Raw genomic sequence first — 12,685 nt, 5'->3', positions numbered from 1 at the left:
CCTGCAAAATAATAGTTATCTATAATAGATACAAATAAATATGTCAATATGGGCCTATCCAATTTAATATCTTATGTTTGCCAATATTATCACCTACATTCCTATGCCACCATGACCTTCCTGTGGAGCTTTCCAAACCACCGCCAACAACCAACCTCTAAGGCCAGCTACTCTATTATGCCTATTTTTTTTGTAATGAAATAGATTTGAGTTCACTAGCTCTGGATGTGCTAAGCAAAATGGAGAGGGGCTTCACACTGATCTCTGTCTGGATCCTCCATTTCACAACAAAAACATCCCTGCTCACAGCAAGTGTTTGCAATGTTTTTGAAAATAGAAAAGCCAAGGTAAACCTTTATTGAAGATACAAACATGTGGCCTTTTTTTTCTCCCTCCATCAGCTCACTCAGCTCCGCGGGAAAGACAGGAAGTTCACCTTGCTCCATGCCCTTGTCGAGCAGATCATGTTGCATGAACCGTCTCTGGCCACCTTTACCCAGGAGCTGGCAGAATTTGAAACTGTCCCGGGAGGTATTTGCTTATCAAGATTTGATCAAAACTGTAAAAAAAAAAAAAAATGTCAATGGAGGTCTGTTCAGTGAAACCTGTATTTTCTGACTGCGTCACTATTTCTTGTCTCTTAATTGGATAGCTTCCATCAAAGGCCTGACCGCAGAAGTAGATGGTGAGTAGATCACATTTGACTACGGTGCCCAAAGACCGTTTCTCATATTTGCTGAGATTGCTGTTACATAGATCCGGCTTTTTTGTGCCAACCTAAGTTATTTGTGAAGATGTGTGATAGTAGCATATACTAGACACTTTCTGTAATAGTAGTTTCACTTTACTTTGTAGAAACACCATGACCTCATTAGACATTTTTCTATTCACATATATTCATGTGCATTTTGTAAGTATAGCATTAGAAAAGATGAATGGAAACTGCAAGATTTGAATGTCCTCAATTTTGAAAACAGTTTTATGCTTGCTTGAGGTGGTTTTTATCTTTGTCGAAAAAGAGTTAATGGGATAAATGGATTATGGAAACGTCTTTGCAGAATAAATACAAAATAAATCTGACGTAGCAAACTGTGACTCCCATGACCGATCAGTCATTTCTGCTGTCGGCGTCTTCTCGGATATTCCTATAATATGCGATGTATGGCATATCGTAGCTGACATGAAAGAACTTGAAGAAATTGAAGACTTCCTCAATTGAAGCAAATCCCTGAAGACCACTCTCCATTTTTCTCTCATAGATGAGTCAGATCGCCACGGTGACTTGTTTTGTTTCCGGTTGCAACCACTAGTTATTCTGACAAAACCAGAGTTTTTTCATCACAATGTTATTTTTTTTTGTCTTATTTGAAAGGTTTGCTTAAAATGTTCTTGAAAACTAAAATGGAAACATGGCTTTTGTGAAGAGAATATATGGGACTCAACCCAATAGATTGTCGATATGATGACTTACAAACAGTTGCTACAAGCACAAATACAGCACTTCACAGGAGACAGCATCTGATTTAAAATGGCTATTTGCTTCAGTGGCCAAATATGATGGATGGTAACCAAGGTGTGTGTGTGTGTGTGTGTGTGTGTGTGTGTGTGTGTGTGTGTGTTGCTTCAGTCCTGAAGAATGAACTGCAGAAAGTCATTCAATATAGAAAAACTTCCAACAAGACAAATGCTGGAGTTCACCCGAACTTCTCCAAAGACCTGAAGGTGAAAATCTATTCATTTATGCATTCTTTGAGCAAACGTACAGCGTGTCTTCTTGTAAACGGTATGGATTACGTTGTTTCTTACACAAATTAATTTACCATTTTCTTTGTTTACATCTAAGAGCGGTCTCTCTTATTTTTGTGGCACATTGCCAAATGCAAATACGTTATTTGGACATATACAGCTTCTATGCTCTGAAGAGATAATCACCCCACCCTATCCATTGAGGATAAACACATAAAATACACATAAAAACATTTTATTTCCTAATGTAAGCCATGCAGAGTTTGACCCCTCAGAGATAACAGTTAAATGTGAGCACTGACTGACTGAATGAATTACTGAATGAACAAAAACTCAGCAGGCGTTCATTGTGCTTTTCTCTTTACTCAAGGTGGCAATTGAGAAATATAACACGGATCTCTCCGACCTGACGAAGACGTGCGAGGAGATGAAGAAACTCTACTCTGTCATACTGGTAAACCTAGAGTTATTATTTCAATATCTCTTTTGTACAGCCTCACAGATGGATAGCTCTCTGTTCCAGTGGTGTCTAGATGGCCCTCTTCAGTTATTTGTCATCTTAGAGCATCTCCTCACCCACACACTTGGAGAGTACATATATTTTATAAAGGAATAAATCTCCAAGGTTACTCTTTTTCCCCCCCAATAGGTGTCCTTCAGGGCATACACCAGGATATCAAGCATTTGAAATAACTTAACGATGGCCTCAACATCATTAAACAGTAAATATCTCTGATTTGTAGCCTTGAAATACACTATGCTTACTTCTTTTATAATTAATAGGTAATTTCTTCATTCTGACCCTTAAATGTGTGATGTCACATCTATGAATGGTCTACAAAATGATGAGAAAGCTGTTAGAGCATCCCTGATGGGTTTCTGATGAGGTTTTTTTTTTTTTTAAATCAATGTGTTTGTTGCGTTTGCGGAGTAATAGTAGATCATACTTTCTTTTTTTTGATTTGTTGACATCTGATTTTATATAGATGATTGGTACATTACCAATGTAATCATTCATACTTGCCCTATTTAATTTAAATGCTCTCTGATTGGACTCCGAGAACAAAAACAATTATTTTTTAATGAGTTTGTCTGAGAACTTTACTTGCCTTTAAGCATTTGTGTCGATGTCGGATCTCTCGTAAAGAAAATCCCTCCGTCACACATATAATCAGATTTAATGGAGGTCCATGTGTATTCTTTTATCATATTATCTATAAAGGATGATATTTTCTTTCCTCACAAACCTGGTTGGGTTAAGTTTATAGAGCTCAAGCCTACGTTTGACATCTTAACAGGTGCTATGTCTTTTTTATAAAGTCCCACACCAAAAACAATCAATCCAAAAAGCAGTGCCTATTTTCTCTCCTTCCCCATATCTCTATGGACAATACATCATCATAGAGAGTCCACTTACCCTTCCTGCTCTGTTTTAGCACTGAGATATTAAAGTATGAGCTGTGAGCTTTAGGACTGGTAGGGAATTGTGTTGTATTGGGCCCACAATTAGATTCCTGTGTACTGAAAACTTTTTACCACAACTCACACATGAGTAAGCAACAAGGGAGGAGACGGAACACAGTCAACGCTATAAAGTGAGTGCTAAAAATAATCGCAATATCCTCCTCATATTTAGTTTGCGGCCCTATTGTCACAACACACATTGTCATCCTTCTCTCTTTATCTACATCTCTCGTTCGTAACGGGTGAAGAATGAATAAGAGAATAGTTTGGTAGATTGTCTTGGCTTTCACAAGATGAATGTGTAGTTGGCCTTTTCTGTAAAAACATGTATTTGCTTTCTTCAGGGGAGATGACAAACGGTTGCATGGGAAATATGAAGCTATAGCCAGTAGCTTCTTTTGTTAGCATAATGTTTGGAAACAGCTAGCCCAGGTGACGTGCTGGAGTGTCCCCATCTTATCACTGTCCTTGGCAAAGATATACTTTAGTGCACAAATCCACAACGTCTTTAATACTGACATTTAGAAGTGCTTTCCACAGAGCTGGGCTAGCCGTTTCCTCTTGTGTACGTGTGTTTGGAAGAGAGTGACAGGGAGGGGGAAGAGCAGATCGTCGATTGCACACAATTGTTTCTTTAAGTTATTGGACTGATAACTTACTCCAAACGATGCTTTGTCAGCCGCCTGCACAAACCCATGGTATTCACATCACTACTACACAGCCACCACTGAAATCCTAATTCTAAAATAGCCTACTCATTTTAGTGTAGCCTAATCTGTATCAATAACTGTTCAGGGTTTCATAGAATCAACAGACATACAAAAAAGAGAATGCTGTGCGGCATTCAAATGTTATTATCTATATATTATCAATTGTAGATACATATATATACATATATATATATATATATACACATATACATTGTGTGTCTACAAATGATAATATATAGGTAATAACAACATTAATAATCATAATCATACTGCCATTTAAACCACATGAAAAATAAATCCCTTGTAGAGTTTGTAATAGACAATCTCATTAGGGAGGGCGTCCTCTCCCATGCATATTTCCCAAAATGTCAAACTTTTCATTTAAAATTAACCCTCTCCCCAAGAAAAATCCTCAATATCTCAGTATTATTCTTAACATAAATCATTCCTCCATGTATTATTAAAAATGGTCTGATGGTTTAGTGGCCATGGCCTTTTAAAATTTAACAATTTGACCTTTAACTGTAGTGCCCCCTTCAGGCCATGAGTTGTTTTTAATCATCAGGCAGTGGAACCAAAAGAGTATTGTATGCTTAAATGAAAGCTGGACCAGTGGACATATTGAATATGCTGTATATTTCAGATAGTTATTTATGTTAATAATTGTGTTTGAAATGTACTTTCCACCCTAATTGTAGGATATCCCTATCCGCCCTTTCTGTCTTTTTTAAATACCCGAGTACAGCTATTAGGTTTTACTACTCCATGTTTGGTCTAAATCAGACCAGTGGCATTAAAAGATGGGCACAATTCTTCGTCCCCCAGCCCCAGTGGGGACCCTGTTCTAATATTGTGTGAAACCTCCTGCATAAACAATAAACCCTTCAGGAGCACTGTAAAACGATTGAGAATGACTGAGCTGTGGTTTTTGTGCAGAGAGAGCAGCAGGTTGGGGAGAAGGTGTCATATTTAGTCACATCTTGTCATGGGGAGAATTCACAATGATGCCCTTGAATAGCCAACATGCAAATGGATTAAAAACACAGAAGAAGTTCTTTTCTGGTCCTAAAAAATTATCAGTTAAGATGCATGATTTTCAAAAGCATTAGATGGTTCTCCCTGTGTGAGGTTTTACATGTATTAATCGTTTTTTATTGCCAAAGGGCAAACAGATTGTAAAACAATATTTAATATGCACAAAACCAAGGCTAAGCACAGGCTTAGCAGTGAGTGTGTGTGTGTCACTCAAACTGAGTAAAATTAAAAACTCCTTTGCCTCAATTGATACGTAATAAAAAGGGGAAAATTGAATAGAAATAACGGTTGAAAAGTATCCAGGTAAACTAATTAAAACATCTGATGCAAGAGTGTGTAATAATGTAGAGATATTAGTTGTTAATAATCAACAGGTGTCTCTGTTTTGGGGTTTTTGATGAACAACTTTCAAGTATGAACACTTGAATAGCCTTTTTTAGCATTTTATAATGCACTGATAGATGAAGCTTAAGTTTTTTCCTTCCTCCATTCATGTGACTGAGCCTAGGGTCGATGCTGGGCCGAGGGCTGGGTTGAAGGAAATGCTAGTGTGCTTGCTCAATGGGCCCCGAGGATGCAGAAGGTTCATTTCAGGGTTATTTTTATACAAAACAATTCTTCCACTGCTTAGGCAGAGTAGAGGCAGAGCCTATGATGTGAGCAAAGTGGAACATGCATGCAGCACACTGTCATGCGTACCCTGAATGACGCGGGCCAGTAAGGGGATAGACAATAAAAACTTAATTGATTTTTTTTTTTGAAGGTCCACAGGCAAACATATGCAACATCCGGGATTTATCCCATTATGTCAGACGGCCAGTACATCAGCAAACTGTAGGCTGTGGCAGGCAAGTGTGCCAACTCCTAATTGAGCAGCAGAACCACTGTTGGTTTTCATACAGTGTTAGGGTGGGGGTTATGCTAAAGGAGGGCTCCAATGCATTGTCGAGCCATGATTAAAAATATCCTCAAACACAAAAATGGTTAAAAATTGGTCTAACATCACAATTCAGTCCTATACAATTTCCCATTTTCAATTATTTTCTAACGTGTATAATGTATTTAGAAACAAATCTCCAATTTGACTTTTACCCAGACTTTAAACATAATAAGAAGAGGAGCAGCTTAGCCTGAGTCTGAACCTGCACAGTCAACAGCATGCAATGAGTCAATTAATACACTTAGCCACTGTGACCCTTTGTGACAAAAGTTTGACTTGAGAATTACGACCCATAACCACCTAGGTGAGTATAATTTCAACAGTGCATGTCTACCCTGTTGCATAAGGGCACTCGAGGAATGTGTTGCATGCTGAGGCAGTATATGAGGTAATTATATCAAAAGCCCATTGTTAAGAATTAGTATGACCCAGGCACTAGTTAACTAATGAAAGGAAATGCATTCTTTTTTTTTTAAAGATCTGAGGTCAAAGGGAGTGTAACAGCTATCAGACTTATAATTTCCAAACAACTCATCATGCTTTATCTCCCCTCAAGGTTAAATTCGGTGAACCTGCGGATCAAGACTCCCGGGAGCTCCTTGGATTGATCTGTCAGTTTGTCCACGACTTCAAGGGGGCCTATGCTGAAATCATATGAGTTATAGGACTACTGTATATATCTGATAAGCCACTGTGACTGCAGTGATGATGATTAAAAACCCACACAGGTCTTATTGTCTTAGTCACAGTTCGTAGCAGTGTGTCGTGCAGATAATTCATTATATAATGGACTCTGGATGTTAATCACTGCAGATGCTCATGCACATGGACGCTATATCAGTGACATTCAAGTAGCCTGTGGTTCACAGGCATATCCTTGTTGTGTAGACAAATTCCATGCAAATTAATTAGCTTCACTACAAGCACTGCTGTAAATGTATGCCGTAAAAAATGTAATTGAGAAACACACCAATGATTCACTCAAAGTAATTATGTTGAATAATATAATGTGCCATATGCCTGGTTAATGTTCTGCGACGTGTAGTCTTTATAAACGTTTTCTACCATTCAACAGGCCAAAACTAATTATATTCTTAATTGGCTCAGAGGTTTTGTGATTGAATGGCTACAGCGGCTAGACTAACAAAAGCAATGTTTGCTTCAATGTTGACTTCAGGGTACATCCGCAAGTATGAAATTACTGAAATTACTACATATGCCAACGACAGAACTGACGAGAGAAAAAATACATTTATGTATGTTCCGTCATTAGAGAAAGAAAAATTATACATTTACGCCAGTACTGAAACTCATTTGCATGAAATTTGCATATGCATGAGGGGCCGAGGCCGGCGCTTCAGTCCGACAGTGGCCACTTTCAAGTGGCACCTGCTGTTAGGAAACAGAATATGCAGCTGGAATACGAGCAGCGGACCACTCCAGGGCTCAGCATTTAATCGCTGAGTCACAGTGACATACCATCGGTCAATTTTCCATCTCGAATTTGTGAACATAAAACTGATGTATGTTGACATTATTTCATGTCAAAAGTTGGATCAACATCATGTTTACTGACATTTGCTTTGAGACGGATCAGTAATGAAGGATTTGCAAGTCCTGGGTTGTAAGCCACACTCAGATGCTGAATTGTGCTGCTAATACCCACAGCTGTCTGCTGGCAGCGAAACAAAACAAACATCATTTGGGAGGCCAGCTGAGGCTGGTGTTCTTTGTGTGTGTGTGATTTTTTTGAAGATGCAGTCCTGTGGTCAGGGACGTTTCATATCCCGGCGCTCCAGGAAGACCTCCAAGGCTGCCTCTGATTCAGGAACACATCTGCACTGTGGCATGATGAGAAACACCACGATATTCTCAACACTGGATAGAGCTGATTTACGTGTTGTACAGGTTTATGTGTGAAATTTTAAATCAGTTGACAGCAAAAACACTATTTGCAGCTGTAACTGTAAACCATGGGGGCATAATGAAGCAGACTCCTCACTGGGCAGGAAAAGTTGCACATTTTCACAGTTCTATAAATGTTTCCTTCACAGAGGCTTTTATGTTAATTTTCTACATTTCCAATTTGTCAAAATGGTAGCTGGACGGATCACTAAGGCTATATTAATCCCACTTTTTGAAATGAAAATGGACTGGGAGGCTTAACATTGAGCATGTACACAAAATCAACTTTCAAATTCTTTCTTACTTTGGAATAAGTTTCACTTTTAAGAGACAAATAAATATAACAGTCAAAATATAAAGTGATAATCTGGTCCAGACGCTGTCTCACTCCTTCTTTCTCTCCCTGCATTTCTGGCACTTAAGAACTGGAGTTACATCCAGTAACTACTTTGTTTGTTTGTATATTTCTGTGGCTGCCCAAAGTGCGTTTGGGGGATATTTTTAGCAATGGTGCTGCACCGCTTTTAAATGCATATAGGGGAAACGCTTTTTAATCAAGACGATCTTATTAGAATCAATTTTAAATAATAAAGAAGCCGGCTGGGCATTAATGTGTGCTCTTAACAGCTGGAGCAGTAAGCTGCTAGTGTGAATGTGTTATTTTTAATAGCCATACTGTGAGAACAAACTTTGGCAAGATGTTTACTGCAGAAAACAAACAATATTTGTAGCATATGTACTGTGAACTGGTGGAATGCCTTGTTACACCTTCACAGGAGTAAAATAAATCACCATATTACTTCTTAAGCATCTTCATGTCATCATTACATGGAAACATCTGCAATCTGCCTCCTGGATTCACGTAGTGGACAAACATGACAGCTATAGTCAGAGGGTTGAAGTTACCTCTTTCATTTCTGTGAATGCTGAGCGACACTGTACGAGTCCATTTTAAAAGAAGGCACATAAACACACTGGATAAAAATTTGCATGTGATTCCACATTGGACTGCATTACTATTTTGGGAAAGTTTGTTCAGAGTGTACTGCCTGCTTAATTGGCAGCTGAGGGAATAAAACAAATTCATATACACATTTTGAAACGGCTTCAATGCACCTGCCTGTTTCATTTAAGCTGCTGTAATCAAAATGTGAATAAGAACAATGGATTCAGGGAGTACTGTAATATTACCTACAGACATGGCAATTCACCTCACCTCTACAGAGGGTTTTAGCATCTTTCAGCTCATTATTTTGGCTTAACGTTCCACAACTTTACCGTTATGGTTCAGTGTCACCTCTCTCATCGATCCCATTTCCAGCAGAGTCAGCCACTGTTTTCAGCAACAACAACAACAACAAAAACCTTCCAACGAACCCAACAAAAGACAAAGTCAGCAGCTACAAAAAGACCTATGCAATGATCGTTTTGATGATGATTCGAAACCGGGCAATTTTCAGCTGATCAACCATAACCGGCGAGTGAACGTCCAGTTTCACACTTCTAATTTTCTGTTGGTCACTTTAAAGGTTGTATCAGCGATTCTGGGCCGAAACATAAATGATCACATTTATCTGTTTTTACCTCACGATCCACTAGCTTCCTGCCCCATAAGCAGGCCGTCAAAAAAACGTGTCTCTCTGGGCAGCCTAGGCTCTGAGATCGCACACAAAAACAAATGGTACTACCAACACCTTAAAAGCAAAATAAACAGTGTTCCAACCAATCACAGACGGAAGTGAGGGCAACCAGAATCGCTGATACAACCTTTAAATAAGTGCAGCATGATTGTAATAAAGACAGTAATATCATAGCCAAACACTCACAGACAACCTCCTCATTTAGATCAATTCCCGATTTTAATTGAAAATTGACAAAACAAATCAGTCAAGAAATGTATCAGAAACTGATGAATTAAATGTATCAGGTCGCCAGAAAAACATGCTAATGAATGCTAATGTTGCAATATGTCTTCTGGTTATTTAACTAAGCAAGTGTTTGACAACATGTCAACTTTAAGCAGTGATATTATGTCAATGCTTGATTACAGCTTTTTTGCGCTTCCCTAAAGACGCCAACAAATCAAGACACACGTACTTCTCAGAAAATCTCTCCAAACAACAAAATGTTAAAATATCCCTGTGGAGGACAGTGGCGGCCTCTGCCAGTGACTGACAGCATGTATCTCTGACTCTGATTGCCTATTGTCCATATTATAGCTTTGGAAAGTGGCACCACTTTTGATTTTGTTTAATTAGTGTAAAAGTATATACAATGACATTTCACAAAAATGAGCCTGCGACTCTTTTGGTTTATTACCGAAGCAGCCCATTATGTGCAATGGTACTATCCAATATCGTCAGTGTGTTATACGCAGAGTACGTACTCCTGTTTTGACCACTAATTAAATTCCTGAGAGATTTGTGCTTTTCATTGAGGCCCAGTGGTGGATCTGAATTTCTTTTCTTTTGTATTTGTCCTTTTCAGATGATAAAACAATCCAAGTCCCCTTTAGACTGCATTTGTTGAAAAAGGAAATAATTGCTGGAGGGAACAGGTAAAATATTAATTTGTTATCTGATGAGTAGTTTTAGCATTTTTAGTGATGTCTCACCTGGAGTGTGTGTTTGGCAGCACACACACACACACACACACACACACACACACACACACACACACACACACACACACACACACACACACACACACACACACACGAAAGTTTTCTAATCATTGAACTTCAACTCAGCCCGACACATGAGTGTTAAGATAATGTGTGTGATTCATGGTGAAGTAGTTTTTCAGCACAAGGAACCCAAAGCTCGGCCGTCACCACCACTAAAGAAAACAAGGTCATGTCCAAAGAATTTTTACAACTGCCAGTTAATTTTCCACAGACTGCTGTTATGTTACCTATAATAGTAGTACAAGGCCGAGTAGTACAAGGCCGTGAAGCCTCTACAAATAGGGATGCACAGATATTGCACTCTACACTATAATTTTTACACAAGTACAAGTACTTAAATTTTAGTACTTGCAGATACCGAGTACCTATATTACTAGTTCCACATTCTGATAATGCTAATACATCATGCTTTGTTGGGGACAAAACTTATACAGGATACCATGCTGTTTTTGCTACCACTACCGCATGGGTGTATTTTGTCCCAGCCCGATTAATAAGACAACTTTTTTACTCGTTTCATCTCACTTCAATCATTTTTATTAATTAGATTGTCAGTCAAGCAGACACACCGACCAACACTCCATCTTTGTTTTGACCAACATCCTGCCAAGTTCAATGACTTTACCCATCACCGCACCAGAATAAAAACAGCACCATCCGGGGAACGGAAAGATTTTCTGGACACCCCTAATATCAACCTATGTTTTAAAGCCTTCCAATAAACAAAATGATGTCCTAGTTAGTGCACTCAATTAGGCTTAATACACAATATTCTACTATTTAGAACATACTGTATAATCCATATGAAAACTCAATTGTCAACTATGACAGATGTGATCAGTTTCTCCTTTATCTTTTTATATGTTTAAAGTCTCCTTAGTTGTTAGTTGAGTCAGCAATCTCCAGGTTTGAGTCAATTCAGATCCATTCTTAGCCCTGGGATCAGTTATTGTTCTGGGTTACTTCTGAGTGTACCTGATATCAATCAAAAACAAATGGGAATGGGGAATAGTGACAGTCCTACCACACTGGTGTCATCAGAATGAGGGAGTGAAGGAAGAGACGTGTTCCTCCTCAGGAATGAGAGATGCGGTTCAACGGTGACTCGCCATCTCCTTCGTCAGAAACCAAGATCACACCAAGGCACTTCAGGGAGGCTCAAAAATGGCAACCTGAATAACAACAGGACTATTACATGCACTCCCAATGTTTCATTTAGCCATCTATGGTCGTTGTGAATTAGCACATTGTCGAAAGTCTCAATAATACTACTTTAGCAATCATACTTGTTTTTAAAACTGTACAGCATCTTCTTGAATCAAACGTTCGTTATCTTCTAACATCAATAGTGAATTGGGATTTTTAACCATTTACCCATGAATTATGGATTTTAACAATTCACCAATAAAATGTACATGTGTGTGTATATGTTGTTGAAATTCACACCTTTATAGTAAACATATATGATCGTTCATTTCCTCTCCCTACGCACAAAGAGAACTGTTTAAACACTGGGAGTGTGTGAGACTAGTCAGGCTGCAATGCATAACTTTAATGCCATTTTGCATTAGTACAACAGTAATGTTACTAAAGCAGCAGCAACATATAAAAGGAATGAACCCCAAAGTACAACCAGGTTAAATAACGCTGATGTGTTCTTTCAACTTTAGTTAGAATTAAGACCCTTTTTTCTCAGTTTGTCAGTAATAGCTTAATAAGTGTGTAATTTGGGACTAATAAAGAAAACAGTTAGTTACAGTTAGTTGTGTTGATTTTAAAAACTGTCCTTGATCTGCAGAGCAATTTCCTCAAAAGAACTACTTGAGTTAAGCTTAAATTAATAGAAATAGGCGACTAATATGTTGAATTTATGTTTGCCTGCAGAAATATTTGACATATTCAGCTGACCTTCTCTGACTCAAATTCTATTTCTAACATTTTGTATAGAAAATGAAGTGGCCACAGAACTTCGTCACACCAATCTGCCTTTACAACCCCGTTGTGTACACTCGTGTACATGCAGTGTGGCGTAACTCATTTACAGCCTAACTAGCTTTTCACATATAGCGATTACATTTATACAAAAAAAAATCACAAAACTGTTGTTTCATTTCCGAAGATTATCTTGGCTGAATGAGTATAAGTAGTATTACATTTACATTTACATTTAGGTCATTTAGCAGACGCTTTTGTCCAAAG

The 12,685-nt window shown here is 38.3% G+C and overlaps 1 protein-coding gene across 1 annotated transcript in view; it reads left to right on the top strand.

Moving 5' to 3' along the window:
* Positions 1 to 10,238, top strand: part of LOC311017859 (uncharacterized protein) — a 29,616-nt gene extending 19,378 nt beyond the window's left edge. Inside the window, exons 13-17 of the mRNA XM_084016486.1 lie at positions 402 to 531; positions 653 to 685; positions 1,628 to 1,722; positions 2,117 to 2,200; positions 6,452 to 10,238. Coding sequence (XP_083872612.1) covers positions 402 to 531; positions 653 to 685; positions 1,628 to 1,722; positions 2,117 to 2,200; positions 6,452 to 6,553 — 444 coding nt within the window. The 3' untranslated portion in view covers positions 6,554 to 10,238. The remainder of the gene's footprint in view (positions 1 to 401; positions 532 to 652; positions 686 to 1,627; positions 1,723 to 2,116; positions 2,201 to 6,451) is intronic.
* The last annotated feature ends 2,447 nt before the right edge of the window (positions 10,239 to 12,685 follow it).

This window comes from Eutrigla gurnardus, assembly GCF_963514095.1.
Source record: "Eutrigla gurnardus genome assembly, chromosome: 8".
Taxonomy (NCBI): Eukaryota; Metazoa; Chordata; class Actinopteri; order Perciformes; family Triglidae; genus Eutrigla; species Eutrigla gurnardus.
Note: the sequence above shows the minus strand (reverse complement) of the source record. Positions and strands in the feature narration are given on the sequence as shown.